This window comes from Eschrichtius robustus, chromosome 3, assembly GCF_028021215.1.
Source record: "Eschrichtius robustus isolate mEscRob2 chromosome 3, mEscRob2.pri, whole genome shotgun sequence".
In the NCBI taxonomy this organism is placed as follows: domain Eukaryota; kingdom Metazoa; phylum Chordata; class Mammalia; order Artiodactyla; family Eschrichtiidae; genus Eschrichtius; species Eschrichtius robustus.
The window spans coordinates 162,682,684-162,703,425 of record NC_090826.1 but is presented as its reverse complement, the minus strand read 5'-3'; the positions used below and the strand labels follow the sequence as shown (position 1 = coordinate 162,703,425).

Genomic DNA, 20,742 nt, shown 5'->3' with positions numbered 1-20,742 from the left:
TAATTCACGTAAAATATTTAGCCCAGTGCCTACTTCAAAGTGCTCATTAGACTGAGAACTCTTTGAACTGAAGTTTAAAGAAATTAAGTGACATGCCCAAGTAAAATCTGAAAAAAAGCAGTATCCAAATTCAAGCCCAGGTCTTAGGCTCCAAATTTATTGCTACATTTTATTTATTTTTTTTTAATGAATTTATTTATTTTTGGCTGCCTCGGGTCTTCATTGCTGCACGCAGGCTTTCTCTAGTTGTGGCAAACGGGGGCTACTCTTTGTTGCAGTGCACAGGCTTCTCATTGCAGTGGATTCTCTTGTTGCGGAGCACGGGCTCTAGGCGCGCGGGCTTCAGTAGTTGTGGCATGCAGGCTCCGTAGTTGTGGCTCACGGGCTCTAGAGTGCAGGCTCAGTAGTTGTGGCACATGGGCTTAGTTGCTCCACGGCATGTGGGACCTTCCCGGACCAGGGCTCGAACCCGTGTCCCCTGCATTGGCAGGCAGATTCTTAACCACTGTGCCACCAGAGAAGTCCTAATGCTACATTTTTAAAATAAGTTATTTTATTACACTCTTAATATCTAAAAAAGTCCATACTAGAGGTTTATAAAGCATTGTCAAGTATTGGACTTGGTAAGTATGTTTTCACAAATGGGTAAGAATAATTTATAATTAGCATTCACATTTTAAAATATAAAAATAGTTGCTAAGTGGGTCTTAAAATTTTGTAGAAATGACATTAGTATGAGACTCTTTAAAAATAAATGCCCCTGGAAAAATCTGACCACCCTGATATCATCTTCTTCTGTTTTCCCCTGTCATTCTTACACATTTACACACATAATTTTTATATGGTTTTAAATGGCTACAATCCAACAAGTCAATACATAACAATTTACTTTGTATCCCCATTTGTCAGACAAGTAGATTTTATCAACGTCTCCAAATTTATAAAAAACTTTAAATAATACAAATTTCCAAAGTGCCTTCCAAAAACAATGACAATTTTTTTTTTGGATGAAACATTTCCATTTGACTTTTTTTAAGTATGGTAAAATAGACATAACAAAAAATTAACCATCTTAGCCATTTTAACCATCTTAACCATTCAGTAGCATTAAGGATATTCACACTGTTGTGCAAACAATATCCAGAACTCTTATCTTGCAAAACTGAACACTATACCTGAAACCTAGCAGGACCCTGTGGAGCTCCTGGGCATGGAAGCCTTTCTGTGTTCCCCATTTCTTGTTTGTAGGGAACAGACTCCAGCCTCCATGACCTTTCCTGAGTCCCAAAGGGCAGATTCGAACAGTTGTTAATCAGGGAAAGGAGGGGATGCAGAGACATGGGAGGAGCAGTCAAGAAACAATAGTGCAGCCTTGGGACAGGGTCCTGGTTCCCCTTCAAGGGATACACATAACCATACAGTAAGTCCCCTACATATGAACCTTCAAGTTGCAAACTTACAAAGATGTGAATGTGCACTCCATCAACATCAGGCATGAGTGAAATTGCAGCTTGCCCTCTGTCTCCTATTGTTGACGATCCTTCAGCTCTGCCATCTCCCACCTCCTCTCCCTCCTCCAGTCAGTAACTCTTCTTGTCTGTTCACTCGATGCCAGCGCCTGTATGTCAGCTGTTTTACTGTACTACTGTACTTTTCAATGTACTGTACCGTCAGGTTAAAAATGTCTTCATTTTTCATATTTGTTTGCTTTTTATATATTTGTGTGGAAAGTATTATGAACCTATTACCGTACAGTACTACGTAGCCAATTGTGTTAGTTGGGTACCTAGGCTAACTTTGTTGGACTTACAAATTGGACATACAAACGCTCTCTCAGAATAGAACTTGTTTGTATGTAGGGGACTTACTGTATCTTTAAGCTCTTCTGCAGAACTAAAACCACCACCAAATGGAAGATGTTCCAGAGAGAGGGTCACAGTTCGATAACCTCAAGAAGCTTATCAGGAGACCACCTGAGGCCAGATTAAAGGAATGCAGGCCCTGCACACACCCTGATCATTATTAGCAACCCACCCTTGAACCACTGCTATAAAACTCCTCACCAAATCCCACCGGGTTGGGACACACAGTTTTTCAGGGCACAAGCCAGCTGTATCCCCCTTTGCCTGGCAAAGCAATAAAGCTATTCTTTGCCAAGACAGAGAACTTCACCCAGTTCTCTGTCTCCAAGATTTGATTCAGCACCAGTGCACAGAGGCCGAGTTTTCGGCATCAAATTTGGCACCCAACATGGGGCTGACTTGCGGACAGCCCCATGGGGGGGTCCCCTGGTTGGATCGGACACTCCAAGGTTTTCTCCACATCAGCCTCTTTCAAGAGAGTAAAGGATTGGAGAATTCCTTTAAAGGCCAGATCACCTGGGACCCTTGCCTAGAAAGGCCGAGCCCCAGTCATACCCATTCCACCATCCCGGCAGCTGGAACTCCCAGGCAGGAGCAGATGGAGGAAGAGGGACCATCCCAGCAGCTGCTGAGGCCATCTTCATCTCAAGAACATTCCTCTCTTCTTCCTGCCCATGACGGCCTGAATGTCCTACTCTAAGGAATTATTTTGGGGAAGGAGAAAAGTAGTGTCTGGGACGTCGTGATACCTCAGCCAGCATGTGGTACATCCCCTGGCATGCAGTCTGAGGCCCCTATGGCCCTGTCCATTTAGAGGAACCTTGGTTCCCATTTGGGGGATTTTTTATTCTGGGAAATCCCATTTGGAAGGCACACTGCTTGGACAGAGGTCACAGGCTAAGTTGGGACTTGGAAGCCAATTTGAGCCTTGTGCTATCTGGTTTTTAGTTTCTGTTTGGTTTTTGGTTTCTTTGGTTCGAGGCTTCTGTTGCTGGCAAGGATTTTGGTTTGTTCTTAGTCCACACATGAGTGTTCTATCAGTCAAACATGGGAAGCGCTTCTTCTTAAATTCCATCTGATAGCCCCCTGGGGAAAATCCTGGTAGACTGGTGGACCTATAGTTATGAACCTATGACTAAGGAAAAGGAATGAGGTTCTATTGTAATTCTGTTTGGGCAACATACATTCTTGAAAATGAGGAAAGGTGATCTTTGAATGGTAGCCTAAATTACCATACTATCGTCCAGCTAGAGTTGTTTTGTCACAGGAACGAAAAGACAGGAGGAATTTTGTATGTTCAAGCATTCATGCAGCTACATAATAAAGAAAGTGAACAGTAAGGTAATAGGAGGATGGTACAAAGAGAAAAGAAAATAACTTTGTCCTAGAGCTGGTTGTTTCTGAATGGGGAAAAAAATAAGGGACAAAATAATATGGATGAAGAATGTGATGGAAAGTGTGTGAAAAAGGGACACTGAGAAGAGTTGTGCATGATCAGGATTTTCTAACATTAGATTAAATCTATTTGCGTAAATGGATTTTGCTGGGAGTGGGCTGGGGCAAGAACGGATTTGGTTTCTCCCTCCAAAGTTTTCTGGGAATATTTTGATAACAGCTTATGAGTTTCTTTGCTTTTAAGTGATCTGTATTTGCCTTTGAAATCTTTTCACTTTGGTTAAGTAAATAAGTATTGTTTGGCAGATTCTAAAAGTTCTTCTGACCTCCAGCCAACTTAGGTGCTTCAGAGGAACCTTGAGGCATCTCAGAGAAATACTAAATTAACATGTTAAATACATGGGAAGCACTGTCACTGAGTAATTCCTAAAAATGTAGTATGTCCTGGTAAAATTTTATCAGTCATTATTCTAGTTATTTGTAAATGTTGTATGTCACAGCAATAACTAAGTTTCTTTTGTCAATCACTGTGACTAAATGTTTAACCATGACTTTTTAAGTCTTTCTGTGATTTACAGACAGTTATTATTATACTATGATACTTTTGCAAAGTGCTTCATCTTCAAGAGGATTTATGTGAAGGACCCTTTTGACAAATACAGGTCTCTGATAAATTTCACATCACACTGCTGAACTGGGTCTACTGCTAAAAGCACAGGTACAATGCTTGTGTAACAACTGGGTATAAACGATAAAGTGTATGGTCTACAAAGTGTTTCCTCATTAACATACCTCTGAGCTTATTCACGATACCTGATCAGTTCTCCCCCAATGTGGACTACCTAGGCAAATATAAAGGAGGCATAGCACCAAGGGACATCACCTACACCCAGAGCAAACAGCTGAATCACCCCAGCATCGAGGGACAAATATTTTGATCCTCAATGTTTTCTATTGAAAGACTTGCAATCAAAAGAGGAAATGATGAAAGAAAAAAAAATCTGTATGTATTGAGGTATGGGGAAGTCACTCTGGCTTCTACATGGTTTAAGTTTAAAAAGTGGCCTATTTTGTGGCCCTTTGGACATGCACTGTACATCTGCTCTGGCCATTGAGGAGGAGAATACATTTGAAGGTCAAAATGGAATAACTATGGTTCAGATATCCAAGGTAAAACTAAGTGACCATTGTGGAAGTTCCAGTTGTCACTCCTCCTACTTCTAACTGGGTCTGCTGCACCAAAATGGTGGACCAAGGGAATGAGATCTTAAGCAATACAAGACTCGGATCCAGGACTTGGAACTCAAATATTTTTAATTTGGTAGCCATTCCGCAAAATTTAGGCAGGACTACACCCCATTTCAGCAGTAAGTAGCCAGAGTGGCAGTAACCCCATTCCCTGAAAGATTTGGGGAAAGATAAAACTGAAAAGGGGGATTAAAACTGAATCCCCCCTAAAACAAAGTTCATCTGCCAAGTTTATGACTGTTTCTATCCAAAATGATTATTCCTTTCCTTGTCCAGCATCTGTTCTCAAGATTGAGGAGTATAAAAGAAAAGGGGGGAGAGAAACCAAGCAGGACTCTGTGGGGCTCCTGGGCACAGAAGCCTTTCTGTGTCCCCCATTTCTTGTTCATAAGGAATAGACTCCAGCCTCCACAACCTTCCCAGAGGCCCAAAGGACAGATTTGAACAGTTGCTAATCAGGGAAGGGAGGGGATGCAGAGACAAGGGAGGAGCAGTCAAGAAACAATGGTGCAGCAGGGTCTTGGTTCCTCCTCAAGGGATACACATAACATCTTTGAGCTCTTTACAGAACTAAATCCCCCAATAAATGGAAGATGTTAGCATTCTTCATTCTAGATTAAAGGAACCAGAGAAGTTCTTCAAGAGAACACCTGAGGCCAGATTAAAGGAACCACAGAAACTCATCAGATCACCTAAGGCCAGATTAAAGGAGTGCAGGCCCTTCACACACCCTAATCCTTATCAGCAACCCTACCCTTGAACCACTGCTATAAAACTCCTCACCAAATCCTCCTGGGGAAGGACACAGAGTTTTGAGGGGCACAAGCCCGCTGTGTCCCCATTTGCCTTGCAAAGCAACAAAGCTATTCTTTTCTACTTTGTCCAAAACTCTGTCTCCGAGATTCAATTTGGCACTGGTGTACAAAGGCCGAGTTTTTGGCATCATACCCATTAAACAACAACCTCCCTTTTATCCTTCCCCTGGCAACCACCATTCTACTATGAATTTGAATACTCTAGATACCTCATAGAAGTAGAATCATACAGTATTTGTCTTTTTGTGACTGGATAAGTTCACTCAGCAAAATGTCCTCAAATACGCATGTACATATACATCCATGCAGTGTATATGTCAGAATTTCTTTCCTTTCTAAGGCTGAATGATATTTAGTTTTATGTATATGCCCACTTTCTTTATCCATTCATCCACTGATGGACACTTGAGTTCCTTCCACCTTTCAGCTATTGTTAATAATGCTGCTATGAACACAAGTGTACAAATATCTGTTCAAGTTCCTGCTTTCAATCATTTGGGGTATATACCCAAAAGTGGATTTGTTGGATCATATGGCAATGCAATTTCTAATTTTTTGAGGAACCACCATACTATTTTCCACAGCAGCTGCACCATTTTACTTTTTACATTCCCAGTTAAATGTCTACAAGGGCTTCAATTCCTCTACATCCTCACTAATACATTATTTTGTTGTTGCTGTTGTTTTTTATAGTAGCCATCCTAACGGGTATGTCCATTTGATGTTTTAAATTATAAATCTTCTTGACAAATTTTTATAGGTTAGTACAAATAAATTTCAGTCCAATTTTTCTCCAAACTTTTCTTTTTTTTTTTTTTTTGGTTGCGCCACACAGCTCGCAGGATCTTAATTCCCTGACCAGGGATCGAACCCAGGATGCCAGCAGTGGAAGCACAGAGTCCTAACCCCTGGACCACCAGGGAATTTCCTCTCCAAACTTACTAATTCAGAATTAGAGGAAGCAAATTAGGTTTCTATAAGTTAGTTTTCTTCTTCAGTTAGTCTCTCCCTGAATGCTAATCAGTCTAAAATACGGAGAAAACTTATTAAATGGCCCCCAAATATGCATGAATGCATCATGTGTGAGCAATAATTGGTAAGACTTAAAGTTTTTCTTAACCCTTAGATTCCATGTCATGCATATAGAATCTACTAATCTAAACAGCCACTAACTCCCTAGAATGCACCAACCACTTTCTTCCCTATTTATTCAGCATTCCTTTAATGCCAGGCATTGTGGGGTGATGAGGGTATAAGGATGAATAAGAAAATACTGCCCACATTACAACAATATTATGAAATAGATATAATTATTCCCACTTTACATTTGAGGAACCTGAAGATCCTTAGGTTTAGCATGTTGGCTAAGATCAGATACAGCTTGAGAAAGCTGTAATTCAAATTCAAATCTTACTCCAAAGCTCACGTTTTCTACTATTCCATACTGTGCTCTGTACTATCAACAGTTCACTTTTTAAAAAGTAATATTTACCTGTAATTTCTACTTTTTACTTTAGATTTCCAAATGTTGGGTTTTGACAGGAATGACACAATATGGAGAAACAAAACAAAACAAAAAAACCTGTAAAACTTCAAAGACATCTAGGAGTTGATAAGGAATTGGAAGCACTTTACCAAGCAATATTATCAAAGCATGCAAAGTCAAAAGAATATTTTAATACAAACAAAAATAGTAAATCCTAGAAAGAACTTTGAGTATCTGAGGCTTGTTTAAAAAAAAAAACTGACACACCTTCCAAAGCTCACTGGCCTGCCAAAAATTATAATGTTATTCCTAAGCAGTCTGTTTCCTAGACATGACTTTAATCACAAGTAGAAGATCCTTCCAGTCTTACATAAAATTCTCTAGGAGACAGAAACATTAAAATAAGATTTAAAGATCCAAAGAATCAACAACTGCATTGATTCTCCATTTTAAACAAACAAAACAGAAGAGAAAAACAAAAAACAAAAAACAATAATGCTCTGGCTGAGGAAACTTATACAGAAATGACAGAAATTCAAAAATAATTTTTCCTATCCCATTTCAAAAATTCCCCTTTCAGTAAAACAAATAAAATTAAGTCCTTTTTAAAAAATTTAACTTGATTATAACATTTTTAATTCTTCTATTTGCTAACATAACTATGTTACATTTTCTAATCTAGGAAAAGAGATAAGTTATACTATGTTAAAGTACAAAAATGCTACAAATAAGCATGATTTCACTGTATATAATCTTACAGAAAAATTTTATAAAGAGAGCAAAATAACCCATCATAGATTTAGTTACTTTTCCTTACCAGTATTCTCACTACTTGTATCAAGATTAATCCCTAAATGTTGAAGAAGAGCTAGGTGTGATGGCTATCCAGAAACTTAATCCTCCTTTACAACTTTAAAAAAATTCAAGATTAAATATGAACAATTCAAAATACGTGTATGTTTTTATTTTTTAAAGACATGCCAATGAATACCATGGATCTCAAAAAATGTTTGTTGAGCCAGATGAAATAAAAGCATATAGCTTACCTGAAAGAAAAAGGAAAAAACCCCTAACAATAGTTTTATGTGCTTTTAGGTGTAGATTTTTGGGGAAACAGTAAGTAATGCTTTGATTAAAACATAAACACTTTTAATTAATTCAAATGATCTGAATGCAACAATATTTATTGAATTCCTACCATGTGCTATATACTCTGCAAGACACTGAATACAAAGAAGTGATCTCCCCACCCTCTTGGAGCTTATAAGGTAATGGATATATCCTTCAAAACTATCCTTTTTCTTTTGTGTGATTCCATGCTCATAAAGAAACTTTAGAAATATAGATTTGCCCTCTCCAAAAGCTTAATACACATAAAACAATATATGATATTGCAGAGGTCAGCTTTCTGATCAATGTATCAACATACCCCTATTTAAATTAATAAATCATTATTCAGGTTTGCACACCACTCTTCACAAGTTTAGTTAGCTTGTGTGAATCCTCAAAGCCAGGTCTATTCTTATTAATTAGTTAGACGTAATTTCTGAAACTTAAGTGTTGAAAATCAAATATAGGAGTGGAATATGTGTATACAAAGATGATATCAGCACATGAGTCTCTAGTTTATCCTCACACAACATACTTCTATTTCATCATGCCCTTCAAACTGCAGCTAGTTAACTCATAAAACTGTTGTAAAGAGTAAATGAGACTTCCTCTTGTGAGAGCACCAGAGTCACAACTAACTGCTGAACAATCATCAACAGAAAGACACTGGAACTCACCAAAAAAAATACCCTACATCCAAAGACAAAGGAGGAGCCACAATGAGACAGTAAGAGGGGCGCAATCACAATAAAATCAAATCCCATAACTGCTGGATGGGTGACTCACAGACTGGAGGACATATATACCACAAAAGTCCACCCACTGGAGTTCACTCCCAACCTGGGGGTCCAGCAACAGGAGGAGGAATTCCCAGAGAATCAGACTTTGAAGGCTAGTGGGATTTGATTGCAGGACTTCAACAGGACTGGGGAAAACACAGACTCCACTCTTGGAGGATGCACACCAAGTACTCTGCATGTCAGGACCTAGGGGGAAAGAGCAGTGACCCCGTAGGAGACTGAACCAGACCCACCTGCTAGCGTTGGAGGGTCTCCTGCAGAGGGAGGGGGATGGCTGTGGCTCACCACAGGGACAAGGACACTGGCAGCAGAAATCTGGGAAGTACTCATTGGCTTGAGCCCTCCCAGAGTCCACCATTACCGCACCAAAGAGAATGTAGGCTCCACTGCCGGGTCGCCTCAGGCCAAACAACCAACAGGGAGGGAACCCAGTTCCACCCATCAGCAGACAAGCTGATTAAAGCTTTACTGAGATCTGCCCACCAGAGCAACACCCAGCTCTACCCACCACCAGTCCCTCCCATCAGGAAGCCTGCACAAGCCTCTTAGATAGACTCATCCACCAGAGGGCAGACAGCAGAAGCAAGAACTACAATCCTGCAGCCTGTGGAACAAAAACCACATTCACAAAAAGAAAGACAAAATGAAAAGGCAGAGGACTATGTACCAGATGAAGGAACAAGATAAAACCCCCGAAAAGCAACTAAATGTAGTGGAGATAGGCAACCTTCCAGAAAAAGAATTCAGAATAATGATAGTGAAGATGATCCAGGACCTTGGAAAAAGAATGGACGCAAAGATCGAGAAGATGCAAGAAATGTTTAACACAGACCTATAAGAATTAAAGAACAAACAAACAGAGATGAACAATACAATAACTGAAATGAAAAATACACTAGAAGGAATCAATGGCAGAATAACTGAGGCAGAAGAACGGATAAGTGACTGGAAGACAGAATGGTGAAAAGCACTGCCACAGAACACAATAAAGAAAAAAGTATGAAAAGAAATGAAGAAAGCCTAAAAGACCTGTGGGACAACATTAAATGCACCAACATTTGCATTATAGTGGTCTCAGAAGGAGAAGAGAGAGAGAAAGGACCCAAGAAAATATTTGAAGTGATTATAGTTGAAAACTTCCCTAACATAGAAAAGGAAATAGCCACCCAAGTCCAGGAAGCGCAGAGAGTCCCAGGAAGAATAAACCCAAGGAGAAACACTCCAAGACACACAGTAATCAAATTGACAAAAATTAAAGACAAAGAAAAATTATTAAAAGCAACAAGGGAAAAACAACAAATAACATACAAGGGAACTCCCATAAGGTTAACAGCTGATTTCTCAGCAAAAACTCTACAAACCAGAAGGGAGTGGCACGATATATTTAAAGTGATGAAAGGGAAGAAACTACAACCAAGATTTCTCTACCCAGCAAGGATCTCATTCATTGGACGGAGAAATCAAAGCTTTAAAGACAAAAGCTAAGAGAATTCAGCACCACCAAACCAGCTCTACAACAAATGCTAAAGGAACTTCTCTAAGTGGGAAACACAAGAGAAGAAAAGGACTTACAAAAAAAACCCAAAACAATTAAGAAAATGGTAATAGGAACACACATATCGATTAATTACCTTAAATGTGAATGGATTAAATGGTCCAACCAAAAGACAAAGGCTCGCTGAATGGATACAAAAACAAGAGCCGTATATATGCTGTCCACAAGAGACCCACTTCAGACCTAGGGACACATACAGACTGGAAGTGAGGGGCTGAAAAAAGATATTCCATGCAAATGGAAATCAAAATAAAGCTGGAGTAGCAATACTCATATCAGAAAAATAGACTTTAAAATGAAAAATGTTACAAGAGACAAGGAAGGACACTACATAATGATCAAGTGATCAATCCAAGAAGATATAACAATTATAAATATATATGCACCCAACATTGGAGCAACTCAATACATAAGGCAACTGCTAACAGCTATAAAAGAGGAAATTGACAGTTAACACAATAATAGTGGGGGACTTTAACACCTCACTTACACCAATGGACAGATCATCCAAACAGAAAATTAATAAGGAAACACAAGCTTTAAACGACACAACAGACCAGACAGATTTAATTGATACTCATAGGACATTCCATCCGGAAACAGCAGATTACACTTTCTTCTCAAGTGCACACAGAACATTATCCAGGATAGATCACATCTTAGGTCACAAATCAACCCTCAGTAAAGTTAAGAAAACTGAAATCATATCAAGCATCTTTTCAGACCACAATGCTATGAGATTAGAAATCAATTACATGGAGGAAAAAAAAGTAAAAAACACAAGCACATGGAGGCTAAACAATACGTTACTAAATAACCAAGAGATCACTGAAGAAATCAAAGGGGAAATCAAAAAAAACCTAGAGACAAATGACAACAAAACGCAACGATCCAAAACCTATGGGATGCAGCAAAAGCAGTTCTAAGAGGGAAGTTTACAGCAATACAAGCCTACCTCAAGAAACAAGAAAAATCTCAAATAAGCCATCTAACCTTATACCTAAAAAACTAGAAAGAAGAACAAAAAAAACCCAAAGTTAGTAGAAGGAAAGAAATCATAAAGATCATTGCAGAAACAAATGAAATAGAAACAAAGAAAACAATAGCAAAGATCAATAAAACTAAAAGCTAGTTCTTTGAGAAGATAAACAAAATTGATAAACCTTTAGCCAGACTCATCAAGAAAAAGAGGGACAGGACTTAAATCAATGAAATTGGAAATGAAAAAGGAGAAGTTACAATGGACACCACAGAAATACAAAGCATCATAAGAAACTACTATAAGCAACTCTATGCCAATAAAATGAACAACCTGGAAGAAATGGACAAATTCTTAGAAAGGTATAACCTTCCAAGACTGAACCAGGAAGAAACAGAAAATATGAACAGACCAATCACAAGTAAGGAAATTGAAACTGTGATTAAAAATCTTCCAACAAACAAAAGTCCAGGACCAGATGGCTTCAAAGGTGAATTCTATCAAACATTTAGAGAAGAGCTAACACCATACTTCTCAAACTCTTCCAAAAAACTGCAGAGGAAGGAACACTCCCAAACTCACTCTACGAGGCCACCATCACCCTGATACCAAAACCGACAAAGATACTACAAAAAAAGAAAATTACAGACCAGTATCACTGATGAATGTAGATGCAAAAATCCTCAACAAAGTACTAGCAAACAGAATCCAACAGCACATTTAAAGGATCATACACCATGATCAAGAGGGATTTATCCCAGGGATGCAAGGATTGTTCAATATATGCAAAACAATCTATGTGAAACACCATATTAACAAATTGAAGAATTAAAAACCATATGATCATCTCAATAGATGCAGAAAAAGCTTTTGACAAAATTCAACACCCATTTATGATAAAAACCCTCTAGAAAGTGGACATAGAGGGAACCTACCTCAACATAATAAAGGCCATATACAACAAACCCACAGCAAATATCCTTCTCAGTGGTGTAAAACTGAAAGCATTTCCTCTAAGATCAGGAACAAGACAAGGATGTCCACTCTCGCCAGTATTATTCAACATAGTTTTGGAAGTCCTAGCCACGGCAATCAGAGAAGAAAAAGAAATAAAATGAATACAAATTGGAAAAGAAGTAAAACTGTCACTGTTTGCAGATGACATGATACTACACATAGATATTCCTAAAAATGCCACCAGAAAACTTCTAGAGCTAATCAATGAATTTGGTAAAGCTGCAAGATACAAAATTACTGCACAGAAATCTCTGGCATTCCTATACACTAACAATGAAAAATCTGAAAGAGAAATTAAGGAAACACTCCCATTTACCATTGCAACAAAAAGAATAAAATACCTAGGAATAAACCTGCCTAAGGAGACAAAAGACCTGTATGCAGAAAACTGTAAGACACTGATGAAAGAAATCAAAGGCGATACAAACAGATGGAGAGATATATCATGTTCTTGGATTGGAAGAATCAACATTGTGAAAATGACTGTACTACCCAAAGCAATCTACAGACTCACTGCAATCCCTATCAAATTACCAATGGCATTTTTTACAGAACTAGAACAAAAATTCTTAAAATTTGTATGGAGACACAAAAGCCCCCGAATAGCCAAAGCAGTCTTGAGGGGAAAAAACAGAGCTGGAGGAATCAGACTCCCTGACTTCAGACTATACTACAAAGCTACAATAATCAAGACAATATGGTACTGGCACAAAAACAGAAATATAGATCAATGGAACAGGATAGAAAGCCCGGAGATGAACCCACGCACCTATGGTCAACTAATCTATGACAAAGGAGGCAAGGATATACAATGGAGATAAGACAGTCTCTTCAATAAGTGGTGCTGGGAAAACTGGACAGCTACATGTAAAAGAATGAAATTAGAACACTTCCTAACACCATACACAAAAATAAATTCAAAATGGATTAAAGACCTAAATGTAAGACCGGACACTATAAAACTCTTAGAGGAAAACATAGGAAGAACACTCTTTGACATAAATCACAGCAAAATCATTTTTGAACCACCTCCTAGAGAAATGGAAATAAAGACAAAACTAAACAAATGGGACCTAATGAAATTTACAGGCTTCTGCACAGCAAAGGAAACCATAAACAAGACTAAAAGACAACCCTCAGAATGGGAGAAAATATTTGCAAACGAATCAACGGACAAAGGACTAATCTCCAAAATATATAAACAGCTCATGCAGCTCAATATTTAAAAAGCAAACAACCCATTCAAAAAAATGTGCAGAAGACCTAAATAGACATTTCTCCAAAGAAGACATACAGATGGCGAAGAGGCACATGAAAAGCTGCTCAACATCACTAATTATTAGAGAAATGTAAATCAAGGGCTTCCCTGGTGGCTCAGTGGTTGAGAATCTGCCTGCCAATGCAGGGGACACGGGTTCGAGCTCTGGTCTGGGAAGATCCCACATGCCGCGGAGCAACTAGGCCCGTGAGCCACAACTACTGAGCCTGCGCGTCTGGAGCCTGTGCTCCACAACAAGAGAGGCCGCGATAGTGAGATGCCCGCGCACCGCGATGAAGAATGGCGCCCACTTGCCGCAACTAGAGAAAGCCCTCGCACAGAAACGAAGACCCAACACAGCCAAAATAAATAAATAAATAAATAAAGCCAGAAAACATAAAAAAAAAAAAAATGTAAATCAAAACTACAATGACATATCACCTCACACTGGTTAGAATGGGCATCATCAGAAAATCTACAAACAACAAATGCTGGAGAGGGTGTGGAGAAAAGGGAACCCTCTTGCTCTGTTGGTGGGAATGTACATTGATACAGCCACCATGGACAGTATGGAGGATCCTTAAAAAACTAAAAACAGAATTACCATATGACCCAGCAATCCTACGATTGGCATATACCCAGAGAAAACCATAATTCAAAAAGACACATGCACCCCAATGTTCACTGCAGCACTATTTACAATAGCCAGGTCATGGAAGCAACCTAAATGCCCATTGACAGACGAATGGATAAAGAAGATGTGGTACATATATACAACAGAATATTACTCAGCCATAAAAAGGAACGATATTGGGTCATTTGTAGAGACGTGGATGGACCTAGAGACTGTCATACAGAGTGAAGTCAGACAGACAAAAACAAACATCGTATATTAATGCATATATGTGGAATCTAGAAAAATGGTACAGATGAACTGGTTTGCCAGGCAGAAATAGAGACACGGATGTAAAGAACAAACGTATGGACACCAAGGTGGAAAAGCAGGGGTGGGGGGAGGGATGAATTGGGAGATTGGGATTCACATATATACACTAGTATGTATAAAATAGATAACTAATAAGAACCTGCTGTATAAAAAAATAAAATAAAATTCAAAGAAAACAAACCAAAAAAAGGAGTAAATGAGATATACAACAGTGCTTCTCAAACTTTAATGAGCATGTGGATCATCTGCAGGTGTGCTTAAATGCAGACTCTGATTCAGTAGGCCAGGGGCAGGGACTGAGCTCCTTCCTTTCTGATAAGCTCCCAGGGATACCCGGCTGCTGCCCAAAGCAGGAGGGGACAGGCTGCTCAGTCCAGCTGACTGTTCCCTCCCATTTATGGATGTCTTATCTCCCTTACTGATCTCACCTTCCTTGGGAGAACAAAATATTTTTTTCAGTATTTGTATCCTCCGAAGTTCTAACCTAATAAGAATGCCTTCCATATGGTAGGCATTAAACACATGCCAACTGAATGAATGACATCCAGCTTTGACATTCATACTTCTTCTATGGCTATAGACAGAATTGCTTCTTCTTTGAATTAGCTTATTTTAAATAGAAAAGTATTTTTGAAAACTGAGAAATCAAAACAGCTTTCAATCTACTTTTTTTAAATGAAGAAAAAAAATTGTATTTGCAGCATAATACAGCGCTTTTTTTCCCTCAGGCTGACCTAATCATCTTTTTTAAAAATCCACGATTAACTTGTTAAAATTATCTTCTAATGATTCTTCCATTTTTTTGTAAATAACAATTTAATAAATCAAAGTAAGTCATCTGGTTTTCTGGAGAAGTTTTAAAACTAATACAAAAAAAAGTAATCATTTTCTTAGGATGTACCTTATACTTTTAAAGCACCACGATAAAATTATAAGGACATCTTAGGAAAGGTAACATGTAAAAAATAAGTCTGACTTTTAGACTAACGGTACCATAAAAAAATCAAATAGTATTATTGCCATCAGTAGGTAGCTCTTTTGCAGTTTTGTGGGTTTCTCCGCTGATTTTCTGTGATCACCGTGACAAGTGACTAAGTATCTAGGGCTGGCTTCTACGCTTGTAAATATTACTTGTTAACCTGATTACATCTTTGTTCCATGCTGAGAAAAATGGTATGTTGATGTTTCAAGCACTCAAGAAAAGAACAAAGGTGGAGTATTATTTTCATTTCTAAGATGTTTACCTCTACAGTTTCATGGCTTTTTTGATGTTTTTGCGATGAGTTCGCCAATTACCAAAATAAACAATTATTTTTGAGTAGCGTAGGATAGTAACCAAGGATCAAGTTTTTAAGCAAACCGCCGAATTAAAACAACGTAATGGTCTTGCAACTAAACATGGATAACCGGGTTTTCGCTTCCCCACACATGAAGCACATCAATCCCCCCCACCCCCCGATATGGCGCCCCGGCGCCCCGAAGCCCAGTCCCGCCTCTGCCGCCGCGACCGCGCGCGCTGGTCCGGCTGGTACCGCAGGAGAGACCAGGCCAGCGCACGAGGCTCCACGAGTTCCCTCTGGAGTTTGCTCTTTCGTCTTTATTAAAGTTGTTTTTTGTTTTTTTGTTTAAGACAAGACACCAGGCGGGTAGCATAGCGCCGGCCACCCAGCAGGCACTTCGGAGCCTGGAGGCTCGGAGGAAGCGGCAGTGTCCTCGAGGCAGTCCTCCGACGTCCCCATTACGGAGGCAAAATGGTGGTCGCGAACGCCAGCCCGCTGGCCCGGGCGGGGTTTCGGCACGGCAGGGGAGGAGCCCGCCAGACTCTGGCGGCCGGATCGGTCCTCACGCAGGCCCGCCCCGGGGCCCACAGTCCGAGAAGCTGCCGGCGTGGCGCCTGCGGCAACCAGAGCCGGGTCGAGGGATTGGAGGCGGCGTCCCCGAGACCGTGAACGAGGACGCCATTATGGCCCTCCCCTGCCAGCGCCTCGGCCGCAAGCCGCCCTGGAAGCGAGGCTCGGGGCTCGGAAAAAGGGACGAGGAAGGGGGTCAGAACCAGGGCCAGGCGGGAACCGAGAAGCGGGAGGGGCGGGAGGGGCGGAATGACTGCCTGGCGGGAGCGGAGGGGCGGGGCGCGGCGAGGCGGCAGGAAAAGGGGAGGGGGCCTCCTCTGCAGGGCGGGCGGCGGGACCTGGCTCGGGCAGTCCTCTCCCTGCGGGTGGGGTCCAGAGATAGGGTGACCCACCCTGTCCCGAGCTCCCCGGTGCGGCCCGGGATCGCGGCGGGCGGCTACGGCTGAGCTCCCGCGGCGCCTCTTACCTGTGCCTTCCCTGCTTCTGTCGTCCGCCATCTTGTTGCGGCGCCGTCGCCGGGGAGAGCCCTGTCGCTAAGCTAGGTCGCGGCGTCCTGGCCCCCTGCAGCCCTGCGGCTAGTCGGCCCTGGAGGATAGGCGGCTCCGAATCCCGAAGGAAGAAGACCCTGGGCGTGGGTGGGGGAGGGAAAGCTTGGAGCGCGCGCCCTCCCCCTTCCCGCCATGACCCTTGGCGCCCGGGAGACCGGAAGCCCGGACCCGCAGCCCGCGACCACTGAGCCGGGGCCAGGGCTTCAGCCTATTCCTTCAGTACCGAGGCCTGAGCCTTGGTTTTTCTGGCGTGGAGGAAGTATTTAATAATAAAGAGTTCCGAACCCCTCCTTTCCCTTGTTTATGATCCATTTGGGGACACAATGCTCTCCCCCGCCCCTCCAGTTTGTAGGATGTGGCGTTGCTCGATTTTTTTTACTGCATATTTTAAAACGCAATTGGCGAGATGGGTGCAGAACTCGGCTCCGGGGTGACAGAACCAACCGGCAATTCCACCGCCTCTCCTTCCCGTCCGCACCCCGCGGAGAGGCCGGACTTGCCCCACCTCTGGCCCCCCGTTTTCTCCCGTCCAGTGCTCGCCGCCGGCTCCCAAAGACGGGGACTGCACGGCGGGCGAGAGCTGGAGCTGGGACGGAAAACGGCCGGCGCGGGAGGAAACCAGAGCCATTAAACTGTTATTACTGGAGGAGCGGAATCGCTGTAGAAAAACATGTGTAAAATCGGCGCAAACACTGCGTCGTCAAGGCTGCGATTTCTGATACAAAATAGAAGGTTCTCATAGCAACAAAAACGTGCCCATCTTATGCTCACTGTTACGTACATGAAATTTCTTGTGAAATTTGACAAGACCTCCAGTTAAAATTACTGGGAAGGAAAGTTTTAAATCTTGCTTTTCTAAAACTTCGAAGCCGTGGCATGATGTTAAGTTTTTGTCTTATTTTAAGGAAAAGTTCACTATACTAGAATATTTTCTTTTAAAAATGATTTTTGAGTAATATGCCTCATGGTATGGTTCAAGCAAATATATATTTTTTAAACGAGATTTAGATGCTACTTAAATGCATGTGTGTACTAATTTAAATTACTTGATTTTATGTAAAAATCGATTATAAACAACTGTAAGTATTGAGGCCTTCAAAATAAAAGGTATTTAATGGTTTTACTGAGTTTTTATGCTCATATTATTCTGGTTCTGTAATCCCTCAGTAAACCCTAAAGAAAACTAATATTTATTAAAATATTTTTTCTGTAGAAGATATATGGTGCTGTGATCAGCATTCTCTCTGAAATTGACTATAAACAATTGAATCTTCACAAAATAGCTCATATTAGAAGATAGATACATAAAATGAAAACAATCGTGAACAGTAAGGTCTTAATGCCGAAAAATAGGGGAAAGTAGTCATCAGCACTCATGTATATTTAAATTTCATAGTCATCATGGTCTAGCTATTGGTTTTTTAAAGACCCCTCTTTCCATATAGACGATGAAGACCTTTGAAATAAACGTGGGAAACCCCAGCTTTAGTCTTCAGGCCCGCTACTGTGCCTTTTCATGTGCTGCTTTCTGTTTCCTTTTTACGGAATGACTTTCCCTCCTCTCTCTCTGCCCTAACATTCACCCTCCCACAGACACACAAATGTCCCCTCCCTGTTGTCAGTGACCTCCTTAAAGGTCATGCACTCCTTGAAGCTTTCCCTGTCAACCCGTTACTCTGAGGTACCATAGCCATACTGTAGACCCAAATCACATTGATTTTCAGTGACTTGTTTCCCCCTAACAAACTGTAAGCTCTTGAGGACAGGAAGTGCTTTATTTGTCCATATATCCGCAGTGCCTAGAACAGCTTTTCAATGTTTATGTCTAAAATAATGTGCATTTTTAAAATTAGGACAGAATTTAGTCTTCTCAATGACTTATGAAGAAACAAAGCTTTTTATTGTCTAGATTATTTCAAGCCATGTTAATCTCTACTCTGAACTCCTACAGCGTATTTAAGACAACACTCTCTAAATTTGGATGAGTAAAAAAAATTGGTTAATTAACTCCTCCCCCCAATTAGATTTGAAGACTGGATCCTAATATATGCACCTTTTGTATACCCACAGTACCTATCCCAATTTGGGGCACAAACTATGAGCTTAATACGTACTTTCCAATTGACTAATTGGCTGATTAGATATAAAAGTCTGTAATGATTCTGGAAAACTTTCCACAAAGTGAAAAAAAATGGTTATCCAGGTGATAATTTAAGCCAACTCTGCCAATCAGTGGGGCCAGAGGGATGTGTACAGGTTATGTCTTTTTTGCATGATTGAATTTATAGTGTTAAATTTCTTCTCACAGGCATCTGTTCTGTGCCCATGAGGGACACAGAAATGTTTCTTCTGAATACAGTTGACTCACTTACCTAAGGTGTGGGTAAAGTGGAAAGGGTAAGTGGTGTGAATAACGCAAAATGACAGTAAAAAAATCTTCACAGCACCTTTACTGTCCTAGTATGGAGATCGTTGACATCTCCTTGGAGTAGGAATAATTTTTTTTTAAACTGGATTTTCCTCAGCCATTGCCCTGTACTGACCTCATCATCCTAGGCAAGGCATGTAATCTCTTTAAAACTTAGTTAACTTAGAAAAATGGAGCTAGCAATGTCCAAGCTCCTTGCCTTAGAGTTTTCATGAGACTGAATAGATGTAACTGAAAGCTTTGAAAATTTTAGAGAACTTGCGAGGAATCCCCACTTCCATGTAGGAAGGAGTACTTAGAGGTCAAACCCCAACTTCTTTTCTGAGATTCAGCTTCGACTTGGAGAGTTTCCTTTTCCTGTGCTTCAGCTACACCACAGGAGGTGGTCTGACTCCAGGTCTTACGCAGGTTCCTACTAGAATCCGCTGCCTGCCTGATGTGATCTAGCTTACATGATAGAGCTTCATCTTAAGTTTGTGGCCCCTTTCTGATTTCCACCTTGCCATTTTTAAATCTTACCAAGCATGAGCAGCCTTAAGCATATCTAGCTTCCTTGGGCTCTAGACCCAGGAAAATGAGAGGCATGGTGTTACTTCTCTGGTCTAATTCCAGTTTTCTAATGAAAGATGCGTCCCTTCCCTGGATGATTAACATCAAGAATGTCCAGCCTTTCAAGGAAGACACTACTCCTACACTACCCCTACCCATAAGGCAAGTAACCTTACCCTGTGATCTCAAAAGGAGAAACTTATTAGAATACAACAGAATAAGAGTACAGTTTCATTATAGTTACAATAATAAAAATAACTCTTTAAATACTTTGTGTATATTATCTCTTTTAATCTTTATGAGGCTGATAGTATCTCCGTTTTACAGCTGAAAAAGCTATATATTCACATTAATGGCCTGTTTAAGGTTTCAAAGCTGGTTGGTAAGAGAGCTGGCTAGGAATCTAGTTCTGATTCCAGAGCCACTCTGCTATACTGCTTCTTTATAAATGTAAGATATCATTGTTATATTCTATTTAGTAACCTGAATATTTAGAGAGGAATGTTAAGGGCAAAAATTCTGGGGGGAGGTTGTCACCTTCCTCCCTCACTTTTTTTTTTACTGCTTCAAAACATCAACCAAAGCAACTGGCAGAGACTCTTAGGAACTTTAAAGCAACCGGATAATGGCATGCATGTTGTCCTTGTCTGGACAAAGAATTAAACTAAAGGCCTAGCAGGAGAGGAAGTGAAACCCACTCTTCTACCGCGCCCCAGTGGTCTGCTCACCTTCTTTTCTTTCCTTCCCACCTTCCTGCAAATTGAGGTTTCAGGTCTCTCAGTAATGAGGGAGAATTGTGTTAAATCCTTGGCTCTGGACAAGAGCATATTCAGTGCCAGAGTTCCTTCAGGCTTTTCAGGGAGACCCAGAGCAGGAAGCTGGAACTGCAGCACTTG

At 40.7% G+C, this 20,742-nt stretch overlaps 1 protein-coding gene across 2 annotated transcripts in view; it reads right to left on the bottom strand.

Moving 5' to 3' along the window:
* The window catches only part of EFCAB2 (EF-hand calcium binding domain 2), a 118,441-nt gene extending 101,289 nt beyond the window's left edge, over positions 1 to 17,152 (bottom strand). The window contains exon 1 of one of the 2 annotated variants that reach the window (XM_068538510.1): positions 16,788 to 17,152. In XM_068538510.1, coding sequence (XP_068394611.1) covers positions 16,788 to 16,818 — 31 coding nt within the window. In that variant the 5' untranslated portion in view covers positions 16,819 to 17,152. The remainder of the gene's footprint in view (positions 1 to 16,787) is intronic. The other variant, XM_068538511.1, reaches the window with a different exon arrangement.
* Positions 17,153 to 20,742: the final 3,590 nt, after the last annotated feature.